Genomic DNA, 16,507 nt, shown 5'->3' on the forward strand with positions numbered 1-16,507 from the left:
AGGAGTTATTGACTGGAGGTAATATCCCAACATGCGTGGTGACCTTGATTTATCTGGCCTCTGTATCGCCGCATCACAGCACCTCCTGCCTCCTCCCTCAGCCTCACCCATGCAGCATGAGATCTGCACGCCCACTTCCGAGAGGAGGCATCACTCTGCTGATTTTGCTTGTCTGTCCTGCCTTTTCGAATGTCAACGCATTGCTGCCGCGAGCTGTCCTCAGAATATGCTGAGGCTCGATGGTGGGACAGAATGACAGCAGGGACACAGCGTGCCTCGCGGCACCGCTGTCTCTCACAGTCTCATCTTTTAGCAGACATCATTACTTCCTTGGCCATGAGCGCCATCTTGATTCCACCCTTCAACTAGCCTAAAGCCACACGGGTTAAAAATAGACTTCATCAATATTAGAGCTTTTGATTGGGTTAATATTTCTACTGAAATAGTAACACATTAAATATGTATAGACCAGCGTGGCAATGGTCTACTTTTCCTCTACTCGCTTGCTCCCTGCACAGCTGGTTCACCAACCTTTTACTTTTTGGCCCTCAAAATCTCATCTTTTCTTCCTTTTAGTGTAATTTTACGTTTGCCACTTAAAGCAACATGATTTGTCTTTCATTAATCACTGAATTACACCTTATCTTGGGTGAGCATCGCAATGACATCACATTGTGGGTTAATCAGCATTAACCACTTTCCCTATAACTTTATTATTAAATTTAAAAAAGTGAGTCTGTTTTGAAAGAGAATTTTACCCATGATTCATGAGGACTAAAAATATATATTTGTGACTCATACACAAATGTGTATACAATTAGAAATAATCTGTTCCATGGTCGAAGTTTTTATATATTTTATATATTGTACATGCCTTTTTTTTTTAACAACACTAGTACAGTAACTATAATACAAGTGTAAGATTAAGTTAACTAATGTTAATATAAAAATATAAGACATGTAAAATGCTTTTTTTTAACTGATAATGGTTGAAAAAAATAGGGATATGCCAATCCAATATTGATTATACCAGCTTGCAGTTTATTGAAGTAGTCTAAAAAAAATATATATAGGCTACTAGGAGCTAACAGCTACACAACAGCTGAGCACACAATAGCGCACAGTCTACACATATGTAATAAGTACCCTTTATTGAACAATATTGCGGTCTAAAACACATTTGTCATTTTAAACAAGTATCAAATTATTCTAGTTGCATATTGGACACACACAAACTCCCCCAGGTAGATTGCGTATTAAAAAGTATCCAGTTACAAACGAGTATGCATCATTCAACTTTCTGCGTCCTGAGCTTGACTTAATGAATTATTTTGATGACTAGGTGTTGCCAAAAAATCAATAAACATAAAATGAGCATAAGTCCATTTCAGACAGTTAATGATAAATAGATTAGTGTTTTTTATACCTACTATTTGTTTTGTTTCTCTCTGAGTTATTTCACTTGATTAAGCCTTTTCTAACATCCCACATTACAAAATAATAAAAGTACTTTGGATTTGTTTTGATATCGGATCTATATTGTATAGGCCAATATTCAAAACTCCTCGACTAAGTTAACAAGTCAAAAAAATATTTTTTTGAATCGCAGATTTGATTCACACAGCACATTTTTAACCTGGCATGGAAGTGTAAAAAGAAGTTAACCCCAGGTCATATTGTCAGTGGAAATTATACATAAAAGTTACGATAAATGATTGAGAGGAATATCTCAAGTATAACAATAAGTTAAACACTGTCAAAAAAGACTGAGATATGTTTGTGTGGTTGAGTTTCTCATACATGAATCATTTTTTAAACATTTTAGTCACACGGGTATATGAAGAAGTCGACTAAAAATTAAAAAATATATTTTAAATGACAAACGATCGAGGTGTTATGCGAAGATCATTTTGCGTGGCACAATGTCACTTTTAGAACAGTCTTACCAGACGAGCAAGAGTAAAAGGAAGTTCAGCGCTTTAAAAAAGTAAAAACACACTTCTATTGTGTATACTCTTGATATGCAAAACAAACAGCCCATGGTTGGTCCTCAGATTAACTTAAGCTTTTGTCCAATCTGTTCCAATCTTGCATGTTCTTTGCAAATGTCTTTTTTAAGTAGCAATGAGCAACTTTGTGAATTTAGTTGACAATGATAAGGCAGTCAAAGCTATTTGAGTGCTGTGGTTGTAATGTTGAGGAACCTCTTTCTTCCGATATCATTGTCATCAATCATCCGCTACAGCAATCATGTTATCCGCCATCTTCCTCAGTGGCTATCCATCATTTTGTCAGTATCATCTTCCAAAAAAGTTAGATGGAACTCTCATCTACAAAAAATGTTTGTCCTTGCCCCCTTGCTAGGAGTTTAGGGCCTTTGAGCTGCTCAGGAGCGGCCTGGACCGCACCAAGTATCTTCTGGTAAAAGAAGCCAAAATCATTGCCATGACTTGCACGCACGCTGCCCTCAAACGTCACGACCTAGTGGAGCTGGGTTTTAAGGTAGGACACCCTTGTGACTGCTTGTTGTTTTGCGGTTATTGTTTACTAAAATTGATAAATGTCTTCATTAGTATGACAACATCCTGATGGAGGAAGCGGCGCAGATTCTAGAGATCGAGACCTTCATCCCCCTTCTTTTGCAGGTAGGCATTTCTGGACATTATCTTTAACATAAAACCTCGACCACATGTCAAACTCAAGACCCGTAGGCCACGTCTTTTTAATGTGGCCTGTGAAAGCCTGGAAATATAATGACACTTCATCTTTCTTTTTTAATGTATTTAAATTGTGACAGAAAAAAGATGCACGTAACTGCAGTTTTTCATAACTGAGTTTTATTTGTAATATTAAAAGTTATTTTGGTCATCGTTACTGTACAATAGCTGAACATTTAAAAATCTGCTTGTCACCTTGGCTTGTGGTCCCAAAGCAAGTTTTTCTAGGCTTCGGACGATATTTGATAAATCGCCATGTGCATACTTCAGGAGCATTCAAACATTTCATCAAGTTTTATCAGGTGCATGCTTTTGTACCCCAGCTGAATAAAAAGAAAGGGGGTGAATTTTCTTCTCCTTCAAGTTATTTTACTCTTTATGAGGGGAAGTGGGGCCGCACACCACTTTTTGCAGCGTCGTAATCACATACTGTAGCTTATGCAGCTATTGATTTACACTCTGATTCGGTTAGCTGCTGTATCGCCTTTGAGTTAGTGAAAGTTAATTCTCGACTCTTTTACCTGTATGAGGATTATGATTAATTTTTCATCCAAACAAAAATATGTGAACATCCCATAAATCGGCATCCTACTGGGAGCAGACTTTGTACAGTATGTGATAGTTTTATTACGTTCATAGTTTGTATTGCTGGTTTAGGACTTAGTAATACTGCTACTTGCTCGATCTGTTTAACATTCATCTTTTTAAAACTTGTAGCTCATCTTGTATATATATTCAGGCTCAAAAACATGAGGTTCTCGATCATCATTTGTCCCAAGGTAGTCGTCGTTGGCTTCCTTATAAAATGTCAGTCATGATTAGTAGTGTTCTTGTTGAAGGGACAAGAGAATGTTGTGATGCGTCTTTGAAATTAATACGCCGCCATATTCTTAAAATGAGCAAAATATGTAAATATTACATATTATGAATGTTAATTGTTAGTATATTACATATATTCTTGCAGCATGTATATAAAACGACGATAGAGTTTTTGGATGTTTTTGCAGCGCTTTACAGGTGTAATTGAGAAAATCCCATCAGCTCTATTGTTAGATGGCTTTTGCTAACGTTTATTGTAGAGTTAGAATGCATAAACGGAACAAAAAAAAATGTGTGTGCTTTTCTCACATAAGGAAATTAATGATAGACAAAATTTTAAAAAGTGCAGTTCCCCTTTAACTTCCATTAACAAACTTAATCATCTCTGGTACGGCTGAAGCAACGAGGCTCCCAGTATCATCGGCAACATAGTGTTGACAGAAAAGTCAGGACTTCAAAATAAAAGCATGCCAAAAGAAAACACAGTTGGCAGTTAGGTCTGTCCAAATAGTGTTGTAGAAAGAAAAATAATGTTTCCTATTTTGCGAAAAAATTGTATGGTTTCTTATGTTTTTTTTCACCATTTTCATACTGCTTTGCAGTTAACAACTTAACTGGACAGCTTGTTGCAAATGTGACTTTTGTAAACTAGTTTCTTAAAATTGTAAATAATTGTAAATGTAAATATTTTCTATGATCTATGAGGTGTTCGGTTTATATCAAATTGGGCAAGGTGGAGGTTATGATTAGTAACTGCCCTGGAGGAATTATCTCAGTGATTATCGGTATGTGCCACAATTACGACGGGTGGTCGTGAATGAGCAGTCATGCCGTATCGAATCTTTGCTGCTGCCCCACAAATTTAAAGTCGACAGTACCACATCCAACATCAAGCCTCCCACTACCTTACTCTGTGATCATTAAGGCCTAACTTATGTGCTCCAGGCAGAGTAATGATGCTTGTCTTTGGTAGTTGCGCCTAATTGTCCGAGATAGCGCTAATGTCTGTTTACAGATGAGATCATTAAGCACATCAGCCTAGGCTACAAACACCACCATGCCAGAATGGCCCCCTTCCCCCCACCCTCCAGTGAGTCATACTTACTGCCAGGTGCACATCACAGAAAGAACATTTCATTTTCCAGCAATACTTTTGTCAACCCTCATCAAAATCCTGGGCTTCAGTTACATCACAGTAAATCATGCCAAGCTGAGGGCAAACTCCAGGTAAACCACATTAAAGGCCTACTGAAATGAGATGTTCTTATTTAAACAGGAATAGCAGGTCCATTCTATGTGTCATACTTGATCATTTCGCGATATCGCCATATTTTTGCTGAAATTATTTAGTAGAGAACATTGACGATAAAGTTTGCAACTTTTGGTCGCTAATAGAAAAGCCCTGCCTTTACCGGAAGTATGTGTGCGTGACGTCACGAGTTGCCGGTTTCCACACATATTCGCTTTGTTTTTAATGGGAGCCACCAGCAGTAAGAGCAATTCGGACCGAGAAAGCGACAATTTCTCCATTAATTTGAGCGAGGATGAAAGATTCGTGAATTAGGATATTGATAGTGAAGGACTAAAGAAAAAAAAAGCGACGGCTCCGGGCGGCGGCAGTGTGAGTGTTTCCGATGTAATTAGACACATTTACTAGGATAATTCTGGAAGATCCCTTATCGGCTTATTGTTTTAATAGTGTTTTAGTGAGATTTTAAAGATTGTAAAGACATACTTCGAGGTCGGATGGTTGCGGTGAACACGAAGTGTCTCAGAGAGAAGCCAAGCTCACAGCTGCTTTTTAAACAGTTGCTGCAGAACAACGAATAATCCAATGATTTCTCCGGTAAGATATATATCACAATTTCCCCATCCAAAAACATGCTGGTTGACGTAGAGAAAACATGTTCGCTTGACCGCTCTGTGTTAAAGCTTCACATCAAAGAAACACCGGCTGTGTCTCGGTGCTAAAGACAGCTGCAATCCACCGCTTTTCACCAACAGCATTGTTCTTTATAGTCTCCATTATTAAATTAACAAATTGCAAAAGTTTCAGCAACACAGATGTCCAAAATACTGTGTAAGTATGCGGTTAAAGCAGACGACTTTTAGCCGCGAGTGGTGCAGCTGCTGATATTTCCTGACAGTCCATAACCTCACGCGTACGCGTCATCATTCTGCGACATTTTTAACAAGAAACTCGCCGGAAATTTAAAATTGCAATTTAGTAAACTAAAAAGGCCATATTGGCAACAGTTGCAATGTTAATATTTCATCATCGATATATAAACTATCAGACTGCGTTGTCGGTAGTAGTGGGTTTCAGTCGGCCTTTAAGTATGGTAGCGTGACGTAGATGCGAGTTGAATACACTGCTGGCCTGTTGTAATTTAATGCTGTTGTTATTTCCCTTCCACAGAACCCAGAAGACAACTACAGCAGACTAAAACGTTGGATAATGATCGGAGACCACCACCAGCTGCCCCCCGTCATCAAGAACATGGCCTTCCAGAAGTACTCCAACATGGAGCAGTCCCTCTTTACTCGCTTTGTGCGCCTGGGAGTGCCCACCATAGATTTGGACGCACAGGGCCGTGCACGTGCCAGGTCAGTCACCCAATGGATGTCTAGCATAGGTTGTCCTTGTTGAGTGTTATATGATTTTAATATCTCTTCCCTGGTCTACAGTCTATGTAATTTGTACAATTGGCGCTACAAACACCTCGGAAACCTGCCGCATGTGCAGCAACTACCGGAGTTCCAGGTGCCAAACCCAGGCTTGACCTTTGACTTCCAGCTAATCAACGTGGAGGACTTCAACGGTGTGGGCGAATCGGAGCCCAACCCTTATTTCTATCAGGTCAGTAGCACACACACTTTACCCTTTTTGACAGCAAGACTCTACTCATGATTGACACATTTCCTCTAGCAAAACCGGTACCTGGTCAGCCAAGGATATGTTTAATGATATACTGTATATCATATGGGTGTTGTAAACTGTTGTTCACTCTTTGGCAGTGTATGGAAAATGTATTTTAAAAAGTAATTATTTATAGTTACTTGTTAATTTACCAAAAAAGTTATTTAGTTATTAACGGAATTACTCATAAATAACTGTAATTAATTACCTGAGAAAGTAAATAACACTCAACTTAAAAAACCTTCAAATATCTTGCATATGCAGTTATGAATGACGTCAGCGAGCACATGTTCAGAGCAGCATTTTAGCTCTGCTGTGTTTGTTAGCTTCGCAGTGACAGTTTGCAGGCTGCTCTGTTTAGTCTTTTCACTAGATTGTGTTAGCTCTAGTTAATAAGAGATTGAATGTGCTTGGATGGCTGTCTTGTCACCTTGACCACAAACAGAGTATTGTAGGATTGTAAGCTTGTCACTTAAATAATTTATTTTTTGTTAATTGTTCTTGTGGTTGTAGTGTGTGCACATGTGTGAGTGGGTGCGCGCATGTGTGTACTTACCCTACATGTTGTTTGCTGTGTGATGTTGCCTCTTTAAAGGGAAACTGCACTTTTTTTTGGAACTTTGCCTATCCTTCACAATCCTAATGAGAGACAAAGACAAAATAGTTTTTAATTTTTTTCATATGAATATGTAAGAATCGGCTCGTTCTTGGTAGATGGCAATGCAGCTAATGGGAGCCATCCATTCTGCCTCTACATCATTTTAAAAATGCATCGAAAAAACAGCAACAATACATAAGCTACATTCCATAACCTGTATAATAACCAAGCTATAGCAATATTGTTTTTGTAAGAGCGAACACTGAAGAATTGTCTATGTAGCGTAGTTACACATGAACGGCATGGTATGGCATTAGCCTTAACCTAGCTACTGCAAAAGGTAAGCATGCTTTGGTAAGCTAGCTTTCGCTGCAGTTTGTAATGCACAACGCAATATGGTAGGACACCACAGTCTGTACTGACTGAAAAACATGAACAATCATATTGCAATATCTGTTAAGTAGCAGCCCACATTTCATGTTTAGTTAGTACACAGCTAGCTTGACAGTGTGTATACCGGTAGTTGCAATACTGAACGCAACATGTTTTTGATACGGCCACCCTCAGTGTGACCTGTATGGCTGTTGATCAAGTATGCCTTGCATTCACTTGTGTGTGAAAAAGCCGCGTATATTATGTAACTGGGCCGTCACGCTGTTTGTATGGAGGAAAGAGTGGACGTGACGACAGGTTGTAGAGGACGCTAAAGGCAGTGCCTTTAAGGCACGCCCCCAGTATTGTTGTCCGTGTGTAAATCAGGAGAAATTCGGGAGAACCTGGGTTTGGAGGTTGCCAGGAGAACGGTACATTTCGGACTGCATTGTGCCGAGTTTAAAATTTGATGGAGGAAGAATTATGGTGTGGGGTTGTTTTTCAGGAGTTGGGCTTGGCCCCTTAGTGCCAATGAAAGGAACTTTGAATGCTCCAGGATACCAAAACATTTTGGACAATTCCATGCTCCGAACCTTGTGGGAACAGTTTGGAGCGGGCCCCTTCCACTTCCAACATGACTCTGCACCAGAGCACAAAGCAAAGTCCATAAAGACATGGATGACAGAGTCTGGTGTGGATGAACTTGACTGGCCTGCACAGAGTCCTGACCTGAACCCGATAGAACACCTTTGGGATGAATTAGAACGGAGACTTGAGAGCCAGGCCTTCTCGACCAACATCAGTGTGTGACCTCACCAATGCGCTTTAGGAAGAATGGTCGAAAATTCCTATAAACACACTCCTCAACCTTGTGGACAGGTGAAATCACATCATATTGAACCCTTTGGGTTAAGAATGGGATGGCACTTCAAGTTCATATGTGAGTCAAGGCAGGTGGCCAAATACTTATGGCAATATAGTGCATTTGTCTTACAAAGATGCACAGTCTTAGACACTTTTAGCTCCTTCAGGGCAGGGCATCCCATATTTCTCAATTTCTTGTTGGCCCATTTATTTTTAAAATGATCTGTCTACAAGTCTTTATGATATATTCATGGTCCTGCTATTAGTGTGTTGTTGTCTGCCGCCTCTGCACAGACTGTGTGTGTGTGTGTGTGTGTGTGTGTGTGTGTGTGTGTGTGTGTGTGTGTGTGCGTGCGTGCGCGCGTGCCTCACTCCAGGAGCCATACAGAGTTTCATTTCCTGACATTGCTTAGCTACTTTGTGTGTGTGCGTGCGCCTGTTTAGGTAAAATAAAAAAAATATTCATATGGGGAACAATTAGTCTGCTGCTATTCTGGTATGATTTAATTTCAAAGCCACTATGTTTACTATGACAGTTGTGTAAAGTGCAAAAATAAATTATTGTTAAACTGAAGAAAAAAATACAGAACCAGAAGGTCTCCGCCCCCTATAAATACAGTTATTTGTAATCGTAAAGCATGCCGGGTACAAAATAATACACTGGAACTGATGATCAGTCTATATGCCAACTAAGGCATTAAAATGCTTTCCATGTGCGTGTAAATGTCAATGCGCCATTGATGTCCGTGCAAGCTTGTGTCTCTGAATGTTCTTATTGTTCCTAAATCTAGACCATGTGCACTTTCTCGAGGCTCCAGGTCACATGAACCTCCACTCCACATTTGACGGTTGCCATTTGCAGTCTCCTCAAGGGAATCACTTACGAGTACTGACTCACACAGGCTCTCTCTCCTCTGAACCCCAGGAAGAGGCAGACAATTCCACAATGTCCTGCTATGCACTTGTAATCGTATAATCAAATACTGGCTCTTCCCTGGCTGTTCGTCCCGTCGCGACACCGTCCCGAAACATATGTTGCTCCAAAACCTGTGTGTATGTATATATATATATATATATATATATATATATATATATATATATATATGAGCGCAATATGTATGTGTGGGAAAAATCACAAGACTACTTCATCTCTACAGAACTGTTTCATGAGGGGTTCCCTCAATCATCAGGAGATTTTAATGGAAGCATTCACATACAATGGTTTATATAGGGCACAGAGTGGGTGGGTACAGGCAGGCGTAGGGGCGTGGTGAATGGCTCATGTGTTACCTAGGAGGTGTTTCCGTCTGTGGCGGCATGTTGAAATGATTTCACTGCGCTTTGTACATATGTATATTTATATGTATGTGTATATCTATATATATATATATATATATATATATATATATGTATATGTATGTATGTGTATATGTATGTATGTATGTATATGTATACATATATGTATGTATGTATACATATTGTATATGCATGTATGTATGCATAGGCATATATATGGGTGTGTGCATATATTGTTACTTTACATGGGGTTGGTTTTCGCCCCATGGCCAAATTTTAATAAGCCCAATGCGGCCCCCAAGTTAAAAAGTTTGGACACCCTTGCCTTAGGCAAACCAGTCAGAAATCAAATCACTGGAAATGAGCTACTACTCACAAAAAACACATTTGCGTGGTCTGACAGCTGTGCAGCAAGTGCATTAGCAAATGTACAGTAGCTTAAGGTCTTAGTAGAAATCAAAGACACAATTCCTTAGACAAACCAATCTGTGTTGAACAAGAACTCAAATCACTTGATTTTTATGGCTAATAAAATACACATTTGCATGGTCTTAAAGCTGTGCATCAATAGCATAGATAGCCATAAGTTTTGGTTTAAAAAAAAATTAGATAATTGTTTTTATTCTTTTGGGACAAAACAACCTAAAAAGAAACGAATCACTTGATCAATACATATTACATTAAAAAGGTGCAATTCTGCAATCTGCATAATATCAATTCCTTGAAGCAAGTGTAAATCTTAATTAGACTTATCTTAGGATACTACACATCATAGTTACTCATGGCGTATACCCAATAGAAGTGTGCTGTACTTTGTATGTCGTTAACTTCTTCGTAGAGCACTTGCACAAATAAAAAAAAGACTATTTAAAAAGAAGCCTCCTTCAAATTTACACTTGTGGTTGAGTATATAAGCCACCATTTGAGTAATTATAGGTATCCCTTTTGCATCCCTTCCCAGGAATTAAGTAGCCTCCATCACACTGACCTTGTTGTCAGGGTTACCGGTTTTTCGTGAGCGATATGCTAATGCGTGGCACCTATTATTAACAAGTTTGGCAGAGCCGTGAATCACTGCCTCATGTTTACTTACATTTCAGTTCATGCATGCAGGGCTCAACACATTTATTCGCACCACAGTCAAATTGTTAAGCAATCACACGTCTATTCATCTATAATCACAGCTTCACTTATACCTGCAAGATACCTTAAAATGGCAGGAGAGATCAGAGCACCACTGACTGGATCGGTGTAATCTATAGGTGGTACGACGCTAACAAAAGAGTATCACACTTCCCCGACATGTTCACTCAAGTGCAGCTGGATAAGGAAGAACTGTTGATGAGGCTGCATGAGTAACTAGCAAAGATGTGAGGCTGCTGTCCTGGCCTAATTGAAACAGGATGAATAATGCATTTTGTTCGCTCTTTTATTTTTGGTCACTTTTGAAGGGCAAACTTTGATCAGTGTAAGCGCTGGAACGATTGCAATTGACTATAAAGGGGCAGTAAAAAATGCCTGAAGTGTTCCAATTTAGTCCAAGGACAAAGCCTTGTGGAGTATAAAGGCTTGGGCCATATTTGTGGCTAAAATGCCTTTAAAAATCTGCTGAAAAATGTTTTCTTTCTCTATTAAGAACCTGGGAGAGGCTGAGTATTGCGTGGCTCTATTCATGTACATGCGCCTGCTGGGCTACCCCGCCGACCGCATCAGCATCCTCACCACCTACAATGGACAGAAACACCTGATCCGAGACGTCATCAACCAGCGCTGTGCAGGGAACCCCTTCTTTGGACAGCCTAATAAGGTAAAACATGTAACTTTAGTATCAATTAGGTCTGGGGGATAAATTGTTTTGATCAAAAAATGTTTATTTTCTGCTGCAGACCATTGTGAAATTAAAAATCCGTTTTTTTTCTCCTTTTGCCCTAAGGAGCTTCCGTAAATTCCACCCTCCCCATAATTTCCGTAGAGATTTTACACCCCTAGCAAAACATGGATGTTAACGCAAACGAGAGCGAGGCGTTAATTCCAAAGAAAAGTGTCGTCAGTGGTTTTATTTTGCGTCAACAGACGTGAAACAAATCACTGCATGCTGCGAAGTATGTCTAAAAAAATACTGCAGCAGAGTGAGGAAAATGTAATTCTTTACAAGGCAAACAAGAACATAAACTCCAGCTAAGAAATGGCTTACTTTGGTGGAATCATTTAGTGATCCAGGGTGATGGGTCAAATGCAGAGAATAATTTCGCCACATCAAGAGTGTGTGGGACAATCATTGGTACTTTAACTTTAAACAAGGTATGTATGATGATACCATGTATGGTGAGAAAGAAGCACAGTGGAGACTGATCCTTGTAGTGGTCGCTCCACACGTCGCTAATGGTGTGGTGCCCAAATGGTTAAAAAAAAAGCCTGTGTTTCTCCACTAACTAAACTTATAGAGACCTTATAATGCTACATTTTTATTTACAGAAGTATTTTAATCAAGACAAGTTGTGCTTTCCATAGGAAGCTCTATATTGAATAACTTTGATTAGAACAATGCATACTGATCACCGTATGAGCAAAAGCATCACAGTAAATACGCCAGCTAAATTTCATCTGCTTACTTTTTTGAAAATGATTTTATACAAAGACCAATTTATGTTTGTTCTAAAAACTTCCAAAGACATGCGCCTGGGGATAGGTTGATTGGCAACACTAAATTTGCCCTAGTGTGCGAATGTGAGTGTGAATGTTGTCTGTCTATCTGTGTTGGCCCTGCAATAAGGTGGCGATTTGTCCAGGGTGTACACCGCCTTCCGCCTGATTGTAGCTGAGATAGGCACCAGCGCCCCCCGCGACCCCAAAGGGAATAAGCGGTAGAAAATGGATGGATGGATAAAAATAACCTACTTTATTAAGAATTGAACTTGATGCTTTGTTTGCGTTGCTATTTCGTACTAATCAAAAACTTCTCAATCGTATTCATTGATTTCTTTAAAAAGTAAATTTTTATTAAATTTGTTGTTAAAAAAATTAAGGTATTATGTTTAGGCATATCGTTGAGGCATAGAAAAGTCACATTAGCGCAATGACAGTAAGTCAGAGTTCTTTGCTATGAGTACACCTTAAGGTTTTTTATAACCCTGCATTCCATATGTCTGACAAGACCACCTTTTTATCTTGTAAGTAGCTTTGAACTGCAATGGCTTTTAGTCTACAGCACAGCAAAACTCTTATTTTCCCATCCAAGTCCAATCACTTTCAGTCATCATTCCACCCAGACTGCTGCGCATGTCTTGCAGTCGGACTAAACACGTTACCCCCTTGTAAACCGTTGAGCCAGCTGGATACCTCTGCACAAACAAAACTCCCTCAAGTGGGTGTGAGAGAGTGCGTGCATGTTTGAGCAGAAGATTAAAAAGGATTGTGGAGGTGGTGCAGCAAAACATGCACAACAACTCTTGATGCTGGGAGTTCCTCCCTGAAGGACACTGTTGGGTTTTCTTCATGCCTGCCCACGTTAACTATGTTAAAAGTCAGCAAGCAGCCCGCCAGCACAGCTTCTCATCACTGCCAAATGTTTAGTTTTTTCACCCCCAGGTTAAGCTTTTTGCCTTCTGTATTCTTCCTCTCCAAACCTTGAGTCGTTCACCTTGCACACAAAAAAGATTTGGAAAATGCATATTGTTGCAGTAAAGACACAAAATCTGACTTACTTAGGCCTCATGGGTCCCATCTGAATTGTTTTCAACAATAAAGTTATTTTTTATTAAATCAACAAGCATTCAAACAGGACCAAATTGCCGAGTTCGTGTGCCGATGTTGTCTTCACTTCTTGCTTTCAAACAAGGTGCAAAAGGGTTCCCTCAGCACTTGAGCGCATTTGTTCGATTGAAAAATTAAATGTATGGAGTGAATCCTTTTGTCAGTTATCTACAATCTTTATCACTGTGAATGGAGGCAGGACTGCTAACCTCCAATATTGACGTAGCCTCACTAGTTGCAAATTTCTTGTGAGAAGCTCAGCAAGGTAACACAATTTAGAAGGAAAAAATATGTGCAATATTTAAGCTTTAAACCGAATCAGCAAGAGTAACTTATCAAAACGGACATACGAACCAGTTTGCCATATTTGTTGGAAAGAAATGGCTGGGGGGTGGGAAAACTAAGCACCCAACCCAGTTTTTCCAACTGAGGAAAAAAACTGCACTTCTAGACGTTTATTATTTATTGAAGTGCGATTTTGGATAACAGAGATTAGGAGTCCATTTTATTTTGTATTTTTTTTACTCTTTTGAAGGCCAACTGAAATGAGATTTTCTTATTTAAACGGGGATAACAGGTCCATTCTATGTGTCATACTTGATCATTTCGCGATATTGCCATATTTTTACTGAAAGGATTTAGTAGAGAACATCGACGATAAAGTTTGCAACTTTTGGTCGCTAATAAAAAAGCCTTGCCTTTACCGGAAGTAGCAGACGATGTGCGCGTGACGTCACTGGTTGTATGGCTCCTCACATCCTCACATTGTTTATAATGTGAGCCTCCAGCAGCAAGAGCTATTCGGAACGAGAAAGCGACAATTTCCCCATTAATTTTGGCGAGGATGAAAGATTTGTGGATAAGGAAAGTTAGAGTGAAGCACAAAAAAGAAAAAGCGCCGGCTCTAGACGGCGGCAGTGGGACCATTTCAGATGTAATTAGACACATTTGCTTGGATTAATCTGGAAGATCCCTTATCTGCTTATTGTTTTAATAGTGTTTTAGTGAGATTGTAAAGACATACCTGAAAGTCGGATGGCTGCAGTGAATGCCAGTGTCTCTCAGACAAGATCAGAGCTGCCTTTTTGAGCTGCAGGAGGAAGTCCCATAATCCACGGAAGTGTCCGGTAAGAGCCGACTTAATATCACAATTTTCCCATCCAAAACCTTGCTGGTTGACGTAGAAAACATGTTCGCTTGACCGCTCTGTGTTAAAGCTTCACAATCAAGAAACACCGGCTGTGTCTCGGTTGCTAAAGGCAGCTGCAATCCACCACTTTCCCCCAACAGCATTATTCTTTATAGTCTCCATTATTAATTGAACAAATTGCAAAAGATTCAGCAACACAGATGTCCAAATTACTGTGTAATTATGCGATGAAAAGAGACGACTTTTAGCCGCAAGTGGTGCTGGGCTACAACCCGAAACGTCACGCGCCATACGCGTCATCATTCCGCGACGTTTTCAACAAGAAACTCCGCGGGAAATTTAAAATTGTAATTTAGTAAACTAAAACGGCGGTATTGGCATGTGTTGAAATGTTAATATTTCATCATTGATATATAAACTATCAGACTGCGTGGTCGGTAGTAGTGGGTTTCAGTAGGCCTTTAAGATATAGTTTTTGATCTTTTTTTTTTTTGACAATGGTCAAAATTCTATTGAAAGGGAACAAGGGACCCCCTCCCCCACACAGCCAGGCCGGCCAGCGACAGGACAGCGACACGATTTTCTTTTCAAATGGCACCGCGATATTGGTACAAGACACCCACCTTTTCTTGCGGCAGCTTTTTTTGCACACGTAGGCGTCTTCCGAGACTTTCAAAACACCATCGTGGCGATGCTGGCATTTCAGGAGGGTGATAGTTTGAAGTGTTAAAGCGCGATGTTTTTTTTTTCACCTCTCCTGTCGGAATGTTTGCGTAACATTTGTCACAAACCAACAGTGAAGAAATTCCACATGATCGACGACACCATGTATATTTACGATGAGTTTAGGCAAATATGAGAACAGGAGCGTTTAATTTTCTCACCCTAAACCACCTACAGCATACAAAGTTCACTTTATTAAAGCGTTTACGATATTTTAGCAGTAATCCGAGCAATTTTTTAAATGTATTTGTCAGCGGGCCATCGTAGTTTACGATATTTTAGCGGTCATCTGAGCAATTTTTTAAATGTATTTGTCAGTGGGCCGTCACAGTTCTTTATATAGCACCGATGCAGCCCTAAAAAAATAACTTAATCAAGTTTTTATTGTCTGTATGGCTTTTTTTAAAATATATGCTCGACATGGAGCAGATTGCCACAAGAAACAAATAATGAAATACAAAAAAAAACTTAAAGGTTCAATCTAATTTTGTGTATTTGTAAATTTGAAATGATACATTAGATTGACAAAACATTTCATGACAAAATGTACATTAAACTGTAAATCTAAAAAAGGACCACCTGGATAACAGTTAAAACAGTCAAGATTAGCATTTAGAAACACAAAGTTCCTCTCCTTTAAATTCCTGCGCCTCGTTTTTTCTTACATTTGAAGCTCCCAATTTGTAATTCTGTAAGAATATTCTCCCTTCCTCTCTGTGCTCATTACTCTGCTGTGTGTAGAATCCCCCCACTCACCCACTACTCAGTTTAGTTACAAACTGTGCCATGCTTTCCGACCATTCATGTACAGCTGTAACAGAAAAAAATGATTAAATAATCAGAATTACTCCAAATAAGACTGGACAGAGTTCATCACTGCAAACATCTTAGAAATGTCACTAATACAGCATAGTAGAAATTATGGGAGAAATAAACACACAAATGATCGTACCCAAGCTCAACATGACACAAATGGCTTATTGTGGGTACACGCTAACATTCTTAATTGGCACACAAGTGTAAAAAAGAAGTTTAAAAAAAACTACCCTAAAGGGAAACTGAAATTTCTTTGGAATTGTACCTATCTTTCGCAATCATTATTAAAGACATGACAACGTATGTATTTTTTTTCATGCATTGTATATAATAAATGTGATCAAAAGTGGGCTCAAAATGCAGCCAACGGGAGCCGTTCTATTCTGCCTATAAAGCCCTTAAAAAAATCCAAATACGTCCATTAAGGTTTTATTTACATTATGTAAGTATGTATGTAATGTGGTAACAGGCACATTTAT

The 16,507-nt window shown here is 39.3% G+C and overlaps 1 protein-coding gene across 2 annotated transcripts in view; it reads left to right on the top strand.

Annotated features, from left to right (window-relative positions):
* aqr (aquarius intron-binding spliceosomal factor) overlaps window positions 1-16,507 on the top strand; it is a 108,194-nt gene that overhangs the window by 62,862 nt on the left and 28,825 nt on the right. For both annotated transcript variants that reach the window (XM_061896058.1, XM_061896059.1), the window contains exons 28-32: window positions 2,365-2,502; window positions 2,574-2,645; window positions 5,956-6,143; window positions 6,225-6,396; window positions 11,223-11,393. In XM_061896058.1, coding sequence (XP_061752042.1) covers window positions 2,365-2,502; window positions 2,574-2,645; window positions 5,956-6,143; window positions 6,225-6,396; window positions 11,223-11,393 — 741 coding nt within the window. The remainder of the gene's footprint in view (window positions 1-2,364; window positions 2,503-2,573; window positions 2,646-5,955; window positions 6,144-6,224; window positions 6,397-11,222; window positions 11,394-16,507) is intronic.

This window comes from Nerophis ophidion, linkage group LG03 (assembly GCF_033978795.1).
Source record: "Nerophis ophidion isolate RoL-2023_Sa linkage group LG03, RoL_Noph_v1.0, whole genome shotgun sequence".
NCBI classification, from domain to species: Eukaryota; Metazoa; Chordata; class Actinopteri; order Syngnathiformes; family Syngnathidae; genus Nerophis; species Nerophis ophidion.